This window comes from Ambystoma mexicanum, chromosome 9 (assembly GCF_040938575.1).
Source record: "Ambystoma mexicanum isolate Mex_15411 chromosome 9, UKY_AmexF1_1, whole genome shotgun sequence".
In the NCBI taxonomy this organism is placed as follows: Eukaryota; Metazoa; Chordata; class Amphibia; order Caudata; family Ambystomatidae; genus Ambystoma; species Ambystoma mexicanum.
Window position 1 is genome coordinate 1,458,226,937 of NC_090931.1, and position 16,094 is coordinate 1,458,243,030.

A 16,094-nucleotide genomic window follows, 5' to 3' on the forward strand; every position below is an offset into this window, starting at 1 on the left:
GAAGGGGGGGATCCTCATACAGAACTCTGCCTAGTGGTAGGGGCCCAGGATTCTGCCAATTGTCTAACCAACTTATTTTCCTCCTAAGCCTATGGTTGATATCGTTTTGCTGTGTTGATTCGTATGCTATTGGAACGGAGTATAGTTGATGCATTTTAATGGAATCGGAGTAACCGCGGTATCACCTAGAACTGTATATATTTACCATTTTAGAATTGTCGAGCACAAAGTGTGTTATTGTGATTATATAAATAAGGTTCACGTTATGTACACAAAGAGCTGTGGACATTCCTTTCTGGGTGTTTGGGGACTACACTGTATTTAAGAACCAGCCTGCATTACCTCCTGAGAGCTTAAACCTTGATTGCTCGACCTTCGCTACTCTATAGAGAATCTTGGCTGGGGTGATCCGTGCCTCTCCTCTGCCATATAGAGAGCAGCAGTACAGACACCCGTCGTCGTCCCCCCCCCCCCTCCCCTGCCTCCCAGTGCTTTACAGTGGTCACACTGGAGGAAGCCAATGCATGGTGTACTCTCTATGGGAGGACCTTGGTCTCTCAAGAACACATCTTCACAGGTTTGCATCCTTGGTTAGACCTCAGCAGAGAAAGAAGGCCAAGAAATGATCAGGGCCCTTCCTATGTGATGCAATAGGGACTTTCTCTCTCTGGCAGCCCCAAACATACATGGCCCCAACACCACCACTATCGGCCAATCTGGAATTAATCATTCAATACTGAAACCAGTAGGGACTGCATGGCACTACCATGGCCAAATCAAGCCTGCCCAAATGTTTTCTGGGATGATGCAAACTGGAGAAAAAAAACTCGTTAAAAACAATTTGCCCTGCAATCCTGTCTTCTTACGTCTTGATAAGTAGAAGGAATTCCACAAGGATATAGTGATGGTCTTACCTCGCCCACTGCGCTCTCTCGCTGGAATTCTGAACACAGCCCCTTTTTCACTCAAAACACAACACCCAAGTTGGGCCACAAAAAGGTAGATTGCACCCACACAACACACACCTGCCATTTGTTAGGAGGGATTTCATTATTTGAGGATGAATGCAAAGAGCAAATGGATTTCTCAAAACAGGTTTTTATTTACAATGGCACAGTAAGATCAAAGCAAGAATTGCATATAAATACTGTCTCAATTCCAGGGCGGAGAGTCTCTCACTTCTGCTCAGGAGATGTGTCCACAGGAAGTAAACTGGCACTGGCTTCAGGACTGCCAACTGGGAGAGGATTCGGTTAGTCATGCTTAGCTTGGAGCTCCGATCCACCCAACACCATTCCTTCAACTATGCTCATCTGCTTTGGTTGACCTCCTTACTGCTGGACAAAGTGCTCAGTGAGGTTAATATATTATTTTAGCTTCCATCATCTGCAGAAGAGCAATTTCACCATTTAAAAAATAAATCTCAGCGCAGGGAGTTTAGCTTTCGTAGACTACATGAGATAAAAGTGTTATGTGAAAATGAAAGAAGAGACTAGGCCAATGGGATTAAGAAGAAATTCCTGGAAAACTTGAGAGCAACTTCTGTGTAATGATAGATGGTGATATTGAGTTCAATCCACAGCTTCCACCGTCCATCAGTCAAATGCCTACACTGCCACAACTATCTCTGGAGCCTCCCATCTACTGCGGCCAAAAGCCATCATCTACCTGCCACAGGAAACCTGGCTCAACAAAAGAAACCACTGACACTGTGTGAGTGGGGGATATGGGAAGTGGGATGGAGGGCAACATGGGTGTTGCTATCGATGTATCTCCCTGTAACTGTCTATAAGGGGTGTTTTAGGTATGTGGCACATATTTGATCTGACAGAGTACCACTGCTCCTTTACTTTGTTAGCTGGCTCCATTTCTGAAACATTTTGCCTCCCTGTGAAGTTACGCTTTTTTGGCTCCAACTTTACACAAGGGCCGCTTGCACATTTTGGGTAGCTCGGATGTGGGGGCAGAATCCAAGTCAAAATGGCCTTAAACATTCACCACATCACCCAACAAATGCTGCCCTCTCGTGCATACCCCTCCCCACCATCCCAGGATGCCCTGACCTAGAAGTCTCACCTGGGTTAAGTGGCATTTCCCCGTTTTGTACAAAATATGTATTTATTGTGTTGAGACAAAGTTTTGAAGAGAGTCCTGGCTGTGTTAATTATTTTTATGTAGGCACATTGTCTATTGCTGCCCCTTCCTGGTTACTCTACTGTAAATGCTTTCACTTAATACAAAGGTTATAATTTAAAAAAAATGAAGTCAGGCCAAGTTTTGGCAGTGCAGACAGTCTACCCCCTGCAAGGAGATGCCCAGCACTGAACACTGCATAGAGTGCTATCCCATGCTCCTCAACATATCAACTCCCTGCACTTACAAAACTGATGGGAATTCCAATTTAGCCTCCAAGAGTCCTCAGGAGCGCCACCTGTAGATGTCTGCGGTGGGTGGGGAGACAGCAGGGATGGAGTTGTGAAAGCAAAGGAGAAAGGTGCCTGCCTGTTCCCCTGGGTATAATCGTCAAATCCCCCTACTTTGATGAGCACATGCGTGATTTTTAACAAAACATTTTCTCCACGTTATCCCTTCTGCCTGCTCCCCTTTCCTCTCTCAATTTTAGTTCGGTCTTTCATCCTCTCCTTGTGCTGCCAGGGTTTACTGCGGAGAACCGTACCAGAAAATTAAGTTTGCATGAATACTCTTACTGCCAGAATAGCAACTTCCTTTTCCTGTGAGCCATTTACCTGCCACAACTTTCCCTTTCCATGTTAAAGCCAGCGGGAACATATTAAACACCCACCTGTAAAAGCTTCTCCTTTCAGAGGGTTTCTGCCTAATACAGCTACATTCTGGTCAGCTATTACAACAGCTTCCAATTTCTACCTCTTGTCAATCAAAGCCTAACCTATTGCTTATTTATCACTCACCTGCAACTCCTTCCTCTTTCTGCACGCCCATGCTGATCACGGTTCTAGAGCTTAATGGCCTACTGCTTATTTCTGCCAGTTCGATGCCTCTTCCTTTGAGACACTCATCTGGTAAAGTCAATAGCTGAAATGACGCTTCAACTAATACACCAGAGATTCAGACATTCACTTATCAATCAGCGACTTGCAAACAGTCTGCCCACCCAAACACCAAATAGTCATTCACTCAGACATGCGAAACTCATTCAGGCACATGGGTGTCCGATTCACCACTCCCTAGTGTCCTACTGGTCGAGTCATCCTTCACATCCCAAGATCCCACTGAGTCCATTCACAAGATGATTTGGTTTTTATAGCTTCGGCCAAGGTCCTTGTGTGGGAGGACGATAGAGTTGAGAATCACCACCTCTGCTGGGATGGAAACATTGCAGCCTGCAAAGAGAGAAGCAACACCAATGAGAAACTGAGGCTGGAGTAGGAAGTACATCTTACTCCCTGAGGGTCGCGACCTGGAAGGGACTTCGGTACATAACCAAAAAATTTACTAGGAATATATTTCAAAGGAACTTTATCAAATCCTTTCACTGAGAGGGTTTTGAAGAGAAAGTAATTAGTTGCTTCAACACAAGCCGAAACCATGTTTCCACCTCACACATTCTCAAAAACAATGCCTCTTGGTCATGAGAACTACTGCACGATTATGTACGTAGCTCTAAAATATCATCATGAGCACAAAACATTTAAGTACAATACCTACCACCTTAACCCACCCACCACGTTCTGGGAACCACACAGTGCTGAAAATAGTAAATGAAGTATGAACAACGTTGAAAAGAAACAGCTGACGTCCAGAATTCTACTGCACAATGGATGGCGACTACACCCTCAGAGGGGATCTCTGTGCACAGCCACAGTAGCACAGTAGAGTAAAATTGAGATAAACCTAAAAAAAACCAAGTCATACAGCCCACACCATAAGTTGAAATGTCCCAAGGCATTTTAATGTTTGGTGGTACTAATTCAAACTCAATGGTAATCAATTTAAAGCAGGGTTGTCCAACTTCGGTCCTCAATGGCTGGAATCCAGACAGGCTTTCAGTATATCCCTCATTAATATTCATGAGGGAAAATGTGCATACATTGAGAACCATTGTATGCAAATGTATCTAATTGAATATCCTTAAAACCAAGCATGGATCTGGCCTTCGAGGCCTGGAGTTGGACAAGCCTGTGCTAAAGGGTCAATAGCTGAATCGGGCACACGACAGTGGAACCTAGCACACTGACCTAATTCACCAGATTTGGCAGGATGCAATTACAGCTTAAAATATGTTTAAAGGACTGTTCAGGCTCTGGTGTGAATATAGGAATCATTCTGTTTCTCTGCTCTCACCTCCATCGGCCGACATATAAGGGGCATTATTATGTGTGTCTGGAAGTAGCCAGCTGCCTCTGGTTATCAAGGAGAGGACAATTTCAGCCCTGTGGATCTCACCACATAACCCAAATGTTCGTAGGTGTCGATGACCCACTGCCGAATGAGCCCTTCTGTGTCCAGATAGATGATGTAAATGCTAGAGCGAGTCTGAAGACAAATGGCTGCCTGCCTCATGCACGTGGAAATGACCGACTAGGTCCTAACCAAAATATGCAAAAGATCTGGGAGCCCCTCTACCGAGAACAGCCAAATAACCTGCTCTCTGGGTAGGGTCCCACTCGGGAAGGTCTACAACCACATTTTCACTCACTGTACCTTTCACAGAGGAGAAATATCTATTTGCATATCATTCCTGCCCCACACACTTAGACAGTCCAGCACCGAAATGCTAGGCAATTTTCCTCTGAAGAAGAGTAGCCACAGCATCCACCAGTGGCACTAGCCTGGTACTGTATGCTGCTTCCTTCTTTTATTTATTTTATAGTAATGTGTTACAGTTAATTAAAACTTTACACATATATAAATAAATTCATTTGGATGTCATAACATACAAGAAACACAACATACAATCCATATAAAACAAGGAAATTGATAAGTACAAATTCAAATATTGATCATTTTCATTCACTACATAAATAAAACCTATTTAAAACAATAACAGGGGTAGTGATTGTCCTTTCTACTTATTCAACCAGTAATTTTACTTCCGCTGCCATCCATACTCTGTAGAGGGCAATACAGTTTGTGTTCAGAAACCGCAACCAGAATTCTCTTTCCTTAATGGTGTACAATGGCACCTACATTTTTTACATAAATAGGGCCCAAAGTGGAGCAAGCCGTCAAGACATGTTTCCTAGTCTCCAGACATTCTTTGTTCTTACACATTCTGCAATACCTTTCCTCAGCTGGAGTTTCAGAATGGGTCCTGTGTTGGCCAATAACGGCAACCAATTAGGCCGCAACAATAGTATGAAACGCTGCAGCTCCTTGGCAGGGCAGAGAGTAAGATAAGGTTGAGGTTTCTTAAATGTTTACAGCATACTAGAATCAAATCTGTATTGCTTTAATTTTGTCAGGTGATCAACATTCTCCAACCAATCTTCCCTCTCCATTCTTTTTACCACCTGATTTTTTTTTATGACCTGTACGTTTACCTTAAAATCTGGGAACCAGTTCAGCTCCTTGCAATTGGTTCATAATTTGAACTACACAGCTCTCTGCCCTCTTAAGTCTAAATTTCTCTGCCAAGCAGGTGTAGCAACAGGCCTGACCCTGCTTTCCTAGATTTAATGTACAGCACTGAGCTTTTCTGTTTTAATAAATTTGTTAGGGAAATTAACCCTAGCTCTAGTCAAATTATTTCAATGGGAATGCACTGCAGAAGCCCTAAGATTCTGTGCCAAAATGTACTTTCAATCAGATGGAGCCCCTTTAGGTCCAACATTGTCAATGCCTCTAACCCATAGATGGATGCAGCATTACTGGTATAACATTCTAGCATCTAGAACCGTAAAGCCCCCAGTGCGCTCTACATATTGGTTGATGAGTGTAGTTAGCTGATTGGCCCTTCTGGTCCGATCTAGAATACACCATGATAGCCTCTCAGAGGATCTAGCACTATTCCCAGGTATCTCTACTGGTCTGTGTATCCAACTATTTGGCCCTCCATTACTAGAGCAGCTCTCCCGATGCCTTTCTTTCCAAAGAACATTAACTACGTCTTCTTTCTGTTAATGACCAGATCTTTCTCGTCAGCATAACCCCATAGCTCTAGTGCCATCCTTTTCAGGCCACTGAACCTATGATCAAGGATGACTAGATCATCGCATAGGCCAATGACAAAGCCCTGACCAGATATCTTGGGAGGGCAGTTACCAACCCGATTCATAGCCAATGGTAGGTCTGCCATATACAGATTGAAAAGCAAGGGGGACAGTCTGCATTCCTGTTTCACCCCTCGATGTATCATGATAGGAGCAGTTAAGGTCCCCTCACCATCCAGCCTCACCTTCACTGTATTGTCCTCACGTAATAGTTTGATGAAGTAGAGGATGTGATTAGGGCAGCCGTAGAGAGTGTGTATAGCCCTGGACTGTTCTTACTTCAAGCACTTTCATTGAATATATCCATGAGTCTCAGATTGTCCACAGTGGCACAGACAGCTCTAAATTTAGTCTGGAAACGGTCCAAAAGCCACTTCTCGCTAACGCACTCCTGCAGATCACGTAGCAGGAATGTTGCAAACATTTTCCCAGGGATGTTTATCATAGAAAGGAGCCTGTAATTTACCTGGTCCTTCAGTCCTTCACATCCCCCTTTTTGCCCTGCAACATGCCCTAGGGATCATCCCATCCTAGTTCATTTTTTGTATAGTATCTCCACATTTTGGCCCAGGCAACTAGTTCTTTTTTCAGGACAACATACGCTAAACCGTTAGGAGCGGGTGTTCTGGAGGACTTATTGTACATTTATAATGCGCCTATACAAACGTATTTCAAGGCCCAACAATACAGGGGTGGGGGAGACTAGTGAAACAGACAAGACGATCAAGGGATGATACATTCAGATCATGCAAGTGTGCAGACAAGTGATTGTGGGGGTGGGGACGGGAGACAAGTGCAGGGGAGGGGTGGGGGCGGACCAAGTGTGCCCAGTCAGTCAGAAGCTGCAGTAAGTGCTGAGAGATGCCACTCTCATGGGACACTAACCAAGTGCAGTAACAGTGAGGCAAGTGCAAGGTCCGGAGACAAGTGCGAGAGGACTAGCGAGGGTGCCTGGGACTTGTGAGACTCTGAGGTACACCAGACGGCCAGTCAGCAGGCCAGGATAGGGTGGAAAGAGAGGTTAGCAGGGTAGAGGGAGAGATAAGGAAGAGGAGTGTCTTAAGGAGTTTCCAGAACTTAAGGAGAACCAGCTCAAGGCGGAGAGCGGCAGGGAGGCTGTTCTAGAGGGAGGCCCCTGAAGAGGATAAGGATCTCCCTCCAAATCTCTGCTTGGAGAACCGGCTCAATCGCAGAAGGTTGGAAGTAGATGAACAGAGGGCTCGGGGGGGACAGTATTTAGGTAGGCATTGGTGCATGTGGATAGGCCCCAGCCCCAGAAAGCCTTGTGGACAATGCAGAGGGTCTTGAATCTGATCCTTGCAACCATGGGGAGCCAGTGGAGGGATTTCAGTGCCGGCGAGATGCGGTCCCTGATCTTGAGGCCAAGGATCAGTCTTGCAGTCCTGTTCTGGATGAGCTGTAGAGGGCGCAGAGCAGAAGCAGGGAGGTTGAGAAAGAGGCTGTTGCAGTAGTCCAGCCTTGAGAGAATCAGAGTTCTGGAGACAGTGAGTCGCTGGGGGAAGGTGAGAGTCTCGGGAGGGTAGCTTAGGGGCAACATGCTCACCTTGGAAGCAAGACAACACGGGTTCGATCCCTGGGTCCGCGCTTAGAAACCTCTGCCTATTAAGCACATTATAAATAACCTATCATATCATATATATATAGGTTTATAGTCATAGCATCGAATGCCTTACCATCTAAAAAAAAAGCGTCGAAAAAAAAGCATCTAATGCATTTCTTTCTTTTTTTTTAATGGGGCTTGGGGGGTCACCCCGATCCACTTTTTTTAACCTTTAAAAACCCAATACAATTAAAATAAACCCTTTACCTTAAAGAAAACTGCATTAGATGCTTTTTTTCTGACGTTTTATTTTTTAGACATTCGATGCTATGACTGGATACCCATATATATATACACACATCAAATGGAAGAGTGCCTCTGAGGTGGTGCAGCTGGTAGTTGGACTTTTTAGAGATGTCCAAGATGTGAGAGTAGAAGGAGAGAGTGGAGTTGAAGATGATCCCAAGTTTCTTTGCCTCGCAGGTGGGTGCGGGCGCAGGGCCAAGGGAGACCAGCCAGAGTGTAAGACGGATGGCGGGAGCAGGAGTCCCAAGGCGAATGATTTCGGTCTTACTGGCATTGAGGCCGAGATTGTTTGCAGCACACCATGACTGAATTGTAGACAGACAGATATGAGCGAGGAAGAGGATGCGGCTGAGAGTGACCTGAAAGAGGGTTGCGTGTCATCTGCATAACACTGGAAGTTAGAGATGAAAGTAGCAATCACACGTGTCTGGGCAGCCATGTAGACATTGAAGAACCAAGGGGATAGTTTGGGACGCCACAGGTTTAAAGAGTGATAGTAGAGAGAAAGGATCCAGGTTCCACCTGGAACGGTTGGTCGGAAAGGAAGCAGGTTAACCACATCAGAGCCTGACCCTATGATTCCCAGGGTGTCACGGAGACGTATGATCAGGATGTTATGGTTTACTGTGTCAAAGGCAGAGGTTAAGTCGAGAAGAATGAGGACAGAGGGAGTGTTAGTGTCATATATGATACGCAATGTCCTCACACTCAATCACAAACTTGGGGGGTTTCTTATGTATTTATCTGGGACTAGCCTACTACCTTTATTAGCAGCGGGTGTGGTTATCAAATGCGTCATCCACTGTTCCTCGCCAATAGGATTTATGATCTTACAGTTTTAACTACCTTTGCCTTACTCAAGGTTCTCCAAACGCTAGAGACATTTTTTGCGTTCAGGATCTTGACGAGGTGTTGCCATTCCCTGAATTAAGCACTATATTTCCACCAGTAAATGAAATTTCTATAATTATTTTTTATTCTTCGAATCATAGATGGTTTGTCACTTAAAGATGAGTGCACCTTGAGCTTGCAAAGGTCTTGCCTCATTTTGTACTTCTTATCCCTGATCACTCTGTCATAAATCCTCTCTTCAGTGTTTTCAGCCCCTACTTGGGAGGATTTGTGCTATACAAACCTGGAGGTAAACTCTGTGATCCAAAGCTCAAAGTCATTCACATTTTTAACCATGAATTCATTAGCAATCCCAAGCTGGTTCATTAATATGCACTCGCTAGCCCTCTCCAGATTCTTGACAGACCATGTCACTTGCCTTCTTTTGTTCAACCTGCCACTGGAATGTTTTCTTAGGTTCCTTTGTCTTCCTAATGTCTCCCTCACCAGATTTAAGTTTTCAATCCTGGCTTGAAGGTAGAGGTCCCCGGAAGACCTTTTGTTACTTTTCTTGGTCACTGGGATCTTCATTGGCTCTGGGTGGAGGTCCTTCAGGACTGAATCCTAAGAACCGCCACTCACCAAGTTGTTTCGGGTTGCTGGAGCCATTATTGCCAAACCCCCCCCCCCAGAGGGGGGGGGGAGAAGGGTGCTGGGGGGGAAGGGGTGTGTGTGTGTGTGCGTCTGTGTGAGAGAGAGAGAGAGAGAGCGAGAGAGCGAGAGAGAGACACGATAACAGAAGATAGTTCCACATTCGGGCAGCGGCCACTGAAAAAGCCCGACCTACGATACAATCACGGCAATAGGGGCGCACCATCAGCAATCCCGACGATGCCGAACACAACAAGCGAGAGGGGTAGCAGCGAGCAAACTTAGACTGAAGATATTGTGCCCCTAATCCATGGAGCACCCGATGCACAATAGAGTGCCTTAAACTCAATTCTCTAACTCACAGGGAGCCAGTGCAGGGCACACAACACCGGGGAGATGTGAGCTCCATACGGTGACCCAGTGGATACCCGGGCGGCCAGATTTTGTAGGCGCTGAAGCCGTTGGATCAGACCTTTAGGCTGTGAAAGATATAAAGAGTTGCAATAATCCAACCAGCTAAGTACTAGGGCAGCAACAACCGGTGGATGGAGAGTAGCCAGCAATAAAGGAAGAACTCTCTTCAAGGTCTTAAGATGAAAATGTCCCACTTTGCATATGGCAGAGTCTTGGTCATTCATAGACAGAGAAGCAGAGAGGGTCACACCGAGCTTCTTCACCGGAATGGGGAGAGGACCCAAGAAGGAGGACCAGAAGGAAGACACCCACAGTGAAGGATGGGGGGTGAGGGGGGAGGCCTATCACCATAACTTCCGTCTTGTCCCCATTCAACTTCAACCAATTTTGGCACATCCACTCACCTACGGCAGCCAGGCACTGATGGAAGCACGACACCTCAGCAGGATCAAGATCGAGACAGATCAGAAACTGGGTGTCGTCGCCATAAGAATAGCACCCGACGCCAAGGGACCGGATGAGACAAATTAGAGGCCCGATGTATATGTTGAAGAGAGTGAGCGACAAGGTGGAGCCCTGTGGAACGCCACAGGTGAGGTGGTAGGAGCGAGAAAAGTAAAGAAGAAGAGAGAGCACCCAAGTGCGGTCAGCCAGGAATGATGAGAACCACGCTAGAACCTAACCCGCAATCCCAATTTTGGACAAGCGGGTCAGCAAGGTGGGGTGGTCAATGGTATCAAAGGCCGTTGCCGTTGATAGATCTAAAAGAATGAGGGCCCCTACCCCACCAGCATAAAGCAGCCTGGCCATGTCATCCTGAACTGACACCAATACACTTTCCGTGCCTCGACCAGGTTTAAAACCTGACTGGTTGGGGTCAAGCAGTGTAGAGGATTCCAAAACAGAAGACAGATGGGGAGATACCAGAGACTCCAACAGCTTCATAGAAAAAGGAAGAAGAGAGATGGGACGGAAATTAGAAAGAAGAGAAGGGCCCAGTGGTGGTTTTTAGAAGGGGAATCACAGTGGCGTTAAGTTCTGCCAGAATGACCCCTGTCTGACAGGAGGTATTTACTGCCGTAGTAAGTTCCATAAGTAAGTCCTCAGAGATCTTATTCATGACCACTAGTGGAACCACATCAGTGGAAGAACCAGATTGAATGTGCTGTATGCCCCCATAACCATTTCCTCAGTTAAAAGCGGGAAGGTAGACCACTCTCTCATTTCATCGGACCACCTATGACAGATGGTTCTCCTTCCGGAGCGGTAGCCAAGGAGGACGCTTGGATCGTAGTTCGAATATCCTCCATCTTTGATATGAAGGACTGGGCCAGTGAATCGCAGCGATCCTGCGAAGGCGTATTCGCAGGAATAATTTTCTCAGAAGAGGACAGAGATTGAACCACTTGGAAGAGTGCCTTGGGATGACATAGAGCAGTCTCCACTTTGTGCGCAAAATAGGATTTTTTCGCTTCTAAAATGGCAGAAAAATAAGCAGCTGAGCACGCTTTATATTGTGCGCCAAGATTATGGTCATAGGCTATGCGCCACTTACGTTCCATCTGTCTGAGGTTAAGACGTGCGGCTTTAAGGGTAGTGGTAAACCAAGGCTGAGTAGGAAGCCTATGCGGTTGAATAGGCCGCCGAGGGGTCAATATGACATCCGCTTCCAACAGGGAGCATGACAAGGTGGAAAAAGAGAGATCAGAAGCAGCCTGATATTTAGTTTTGACCAGCGTAGCAAGACCCTGCAAATCTGCAGAGCGCCAGCCGCGCTGCCAAAGTTTCAGTGGGCAGGTTTTGGGCAGAGCCCAGCTCTTTTTGAGTGTGCAAGTAACCAGAAAGTGGTCAGACCAAAAGTATCTGTTCGGTAGATGGAACATCCACCAGGTTAGCATTGGCCAGCACTAAATCCAATGTATTACCCAGTTTCTGAGTGGGTCCCATGACCAGTTGCTGAATGTTAAGATCTGTTAAGCTGGAAAAAAAATGATCAAGTATAGGGGGACTTGGGGCCATTAGATTTTAGATTAAAATCGCCCAGAACAATCAGATTGGTGTGCTTCACCAAAAGATCAGCTACCATATCCACAAACGGGTCAATGAACCCTACATAAGAGCCGGGAGGGCGATAAACAAGAAGACGAAGGTTAGATGCACAGAGATAACACATCTGACCACCAGTGCTTCCATAGCCAAGTCATGATCGAGGCCAAGCCTAGCGACTACCAATTCAGATTTAAAAATGATTGCCACCCCACCACCTACTTGTTGTGTGGGCCGGTCCTGATTGATTATACTATAATCATCAGGAATTGCCTGTACCAGTGCAGGAGCCATGTTTCAGTAAAACAGAATAACTCCGGGAGGCGGACCTCACCCACATGTGCGGGTAGCGAGCGAGGGTTAAGCAGCATAAGCACTAAATCCTTAGAACAGAGCCTGCAAAGCAGACTGTTGTCCTTCAAACAATGTAGCTGGTTCAAATCCAACTTCCAATCCATAGGAAACAGGGTGTCCATGGGCACATAGGACAAAAGCACCCCTCTAGTATAGTGCAGCCTTTCATGGCACGGAAAGGCACAGACATGCTTGCCTTTCGGCGGGCTGATGGTGTGCCCGCTGCACCCGTCTGCTGCGCGGGCGTATGTACCAGCACATAAATGCCGAGCCCAGCTGCGAGTGAGGCGAGAACCGCCCACTCAAAGAAAGAAAAAGAGGACTATCTGCGTTAGCGGTGTCCTGTAGTAAAATACTCACACGTGTCTACAGACGTTCAATTGCAATATATTAGTGCAACACAGTTTAAAACACATACAATGCCAGTATTTATTCCATTATCAAAACTAGTGAGGGGCTTTAAAATGGTGGTCCTACTAAGGATGACTTCACCTCTCAACTGCCCTCCTCAAGCCTACAGCGATCTGAAAAATGGATATAGGAGCACCGCTTTTATATAAGATCTGTCCTCCAAGCTCGGCCAGATCAACAGATGGTAAGGAACTGCACCATTCAAGCTTGCAGTGACTATCCAAAAATGGATAGCCACTGCCCACCACATCTGCCCAGCAACAGACATTTGGGCACCTGGATGTGTACTGGTAACAGACAGTCCCAGCCTAGATATCCGGGGGGCTCACACACAAATCACCCCATTGCACACGAAAGCTACAGCTTTCCTAGGGAAAAGGCATTCGATATATGTCATTTACTGACCTTAGAAGGCAGTAAAAAGGCCAAAGAACAATATGGCCCAAGGACAAGCAAACGCCTTGTGGCACGGCTACGTCAGGGTGATAGCCACCTTTAGCAGCCCTTTGTAGTAAATTAAAAAGTGCATGAGTAAAAGTAAAAAGTATAAACCACAGTAGAAATATATTTGCTGCCACCAGTTCATCCTAGGCACATTGCAAAAGTAACCAAAACGCCATTATAGAAAATGTTATAATGATACGAAGTATTCTAACTGAACTTCACTGTAGGGTGATGTGTGCAATTATAACAATGCAAGTAATTCACAAAGAGAGACGTAGGGCCTAATTCACAGAAGCGTTTTACAAGGGCAAAACCCCATTGGAAAATGTTCTGTGAATCAAGGTCCTAGTCTCCAAGTACTGCTACTATTGGAAACTAGTCAGTTTCCCGATAAGAATGAGCAAAACAGTCACGGAAAGTAATAGCTTTAGTGACCTCGAAAGTCAGGACAGGAATCTAAACAAAGCAAAAAGTAAGGGTGCCCTATAGAGGCCTATGGCAGGAAAGCCGCAAAAAGAACATCTATCCCAACAATGCCGTAGGAAGTCTGAATTAATTTTGAATAGTGTTTCAGGCCTTAAGAATGTATAGCCTATTTTTCCATGTTGGATTAAATTGTGTGCATGGTGTGTGGTTCGCTGATGTCTCACCTGTATCTGGGGCAGGCAGACCCTGTACTTTATGGTTACATTCCTGGTTTACCAACCTTTTCTCCAAAGAGACCTAATCAGAGGCCTCATCATGGATGACACTATGATACGACTGATATCCCAAACACCTCATGATTAGGGTTCCGAAAGGCACCACGTTCCCTGTGTTTGTAACCTTCCACAGTTAGAACTCCGGATCTAATGGATGATGGCAATTTACTTCTCAACGATACTAGTGGGAACAACCTGCTGTACCTTGAGGGCACACTAATCGGATCCATTGCGATACAAAACAAGTACCAAGCCACATAGCTAAACTGCACTCCCCGTGAATGAATGGGATACAGATGTGACCATATATAGTCATGGACTCTGGGTGCCTCTGTGACTCGGGACTTAAGTATCCAAAAACAGAAATAGTTTGTGAATGGATGCATAGATTCCTAGCTGAAACCCACATCACAAGTAAGAGCCTGGAAAAGACGAAATGTGGCCTTCGCGTGATCGGTTGTCCAACAAAGTTTTAAAAGGATGCACCCTTTTCATTGGAAGCAGATCTTGTTGAAGAAGAGGAGATTGCTAGTCTTGGCGGGAAGACTAGATTAGGGGCAAAGCACTTGTCTTGGAACCAAGATGACACAGAGCGGCAAGGTTTTGATACCCAGTCCCACGCTTAGAGGCTGGAGTCTTGCATGAAGCAAGATACAAAAAAGAACATATAGTCCAATATGGGAGTTAAAATGGATTTCTAAAATCTGGCCTGGTGGACAGATTTCAGAAAGACCCCCTAGTTATAGTGAACAGGGGAACACTGTGAAGTTAGCCAATCCCAATCAAGGTAAGAGTGGAGAGTGGTCAAGGCTTAGTCTCAGGAGTGAGTGTGGTCAGGGGTCCACAACGAGTCCACACAGTGATGCACACAATCATTGTACTTAGACAGGTGAGTACAAAAATGCTTATTTATTACAGGCCCAAAACACACTGGAAAAATGAAATAAGCAAGTAAATAATAATAATATAATAGTATTCGTATTATCACACAACACTCAGTAATCATATATATATATATATACACAGTCACCTTGGGTTTGCGGAAATGCTTACAATAATTGATTCAACTGAATGAAGGTAAGTAGTGATGCAGTTTCATAACAATGGGGATGGGTTGTGACAAGAAGACAATGCTAGCATGGGGCAGGTCTCTTGTACCACACCTTGACTGATGGCAAAGCTCTGTCAATGTCCAAGGACACAGGATTTCTCCCAGACCAGGTGGAATGAAGGAGCTGGCTTGCCTTTACAATGACATGCTCAGTTTGGTCATGAGTTTCAAGGATCCCCTGCTCCCACTCGAACTGTGGATCCCACGCAACGAGGGAGGAGCACCAGACAGCCAGAACACTGGTAACATACAGAGCCGGCCACAACAAAAGCAAAAACCCAAGAACAGGAAAAGTTTGGTTGGAACTCAAAGCAGTCAGTCATGCCTGAACAGCTGGACACCGATTGCATTACCTGGTACCAGCAATCTACTAGTGTCAAACAGCACTGTACCCATTCAGCAGCACATAACTAGATCAGCACCTTCTCCAGTGACTCTTCAGTAGACCACCTTCCATGCTGAGCTGCTTCATCACCACAGCAAACACCACTGACCAGCCACAGACAGGCCTGTGGGGAAATTTCCGAAGGCCCGAGCCGGGCTAGTTTCATAAGCCACAAAACTGTGCTGCTCCTAGTTTTGTCGAATGTTACTGACCACATGTGCAATAAAATGCACTATTTGCAACACATTTTACAAATACCTTGACAATAAGAAGTACCCAAAAGTAATAAAATCCCATTTGGAAGTGTGGGACAATTTTTAATTGTGGCCAAGGTTTAATTTATGTCCCAATCAGACACTGTCCAACTGAGACTAGACTTAACACTAATTATTTGCTTTTACATAGGGCGCAAACAGCCCGGAGGCCTCGCGGCACTGTTGACCTTTGATTTTGCGAAGTTACAAAGTGTTCACAGTCAGCAGTAAGCACCAATATCAGTTACCCTGCCACAAGAGCAGATTTTTGGGTTTGGGCCCCATCTTGACATTGTGGGTACTGCAGTATCCTGCTCAGCCAATCAGAAGCAGGTGCAGCTCTCCCACTGATTCCAATGCCAGACTAATATCTGGTTGACTAGATATAGGTCCTGAGGTGCCACCAGTTAAACGTACATAGAGCGACTCGAGTC

General features: G+C 45.7%; 1 protein-coding gene across 2 annotated transcripts in view; it reads right to left on the minus strand.

Moving 5' to 3' along the window:
* Positions 1-1,082: 1,082 nt before the first annotated feature.
* GMPPA (GDP-mannose pyrophosphorylase A) overlaps positions 1,083-16,094 on the minus strand; it is a 191,947-nt gene continuing 176,935 nt past the window's right edge. Inside the window, exon 13 of one of the 2 annotated variants that reach the window (XM_069616877.1) lies at positions 1,083-3,362. In XM_069616877.1, coding sequence (XP_069472978.1) covers positions 3,262-3,362 — 101 coding nt within the window. In that variant the 3' untranslated portion in view covers positions 1,083-3,261. The remainder of the gene's footprint in view (positions 3,363-16,094) is intronic. The other variant, XM_069616878.1, reaches the window with a different exon arrangement.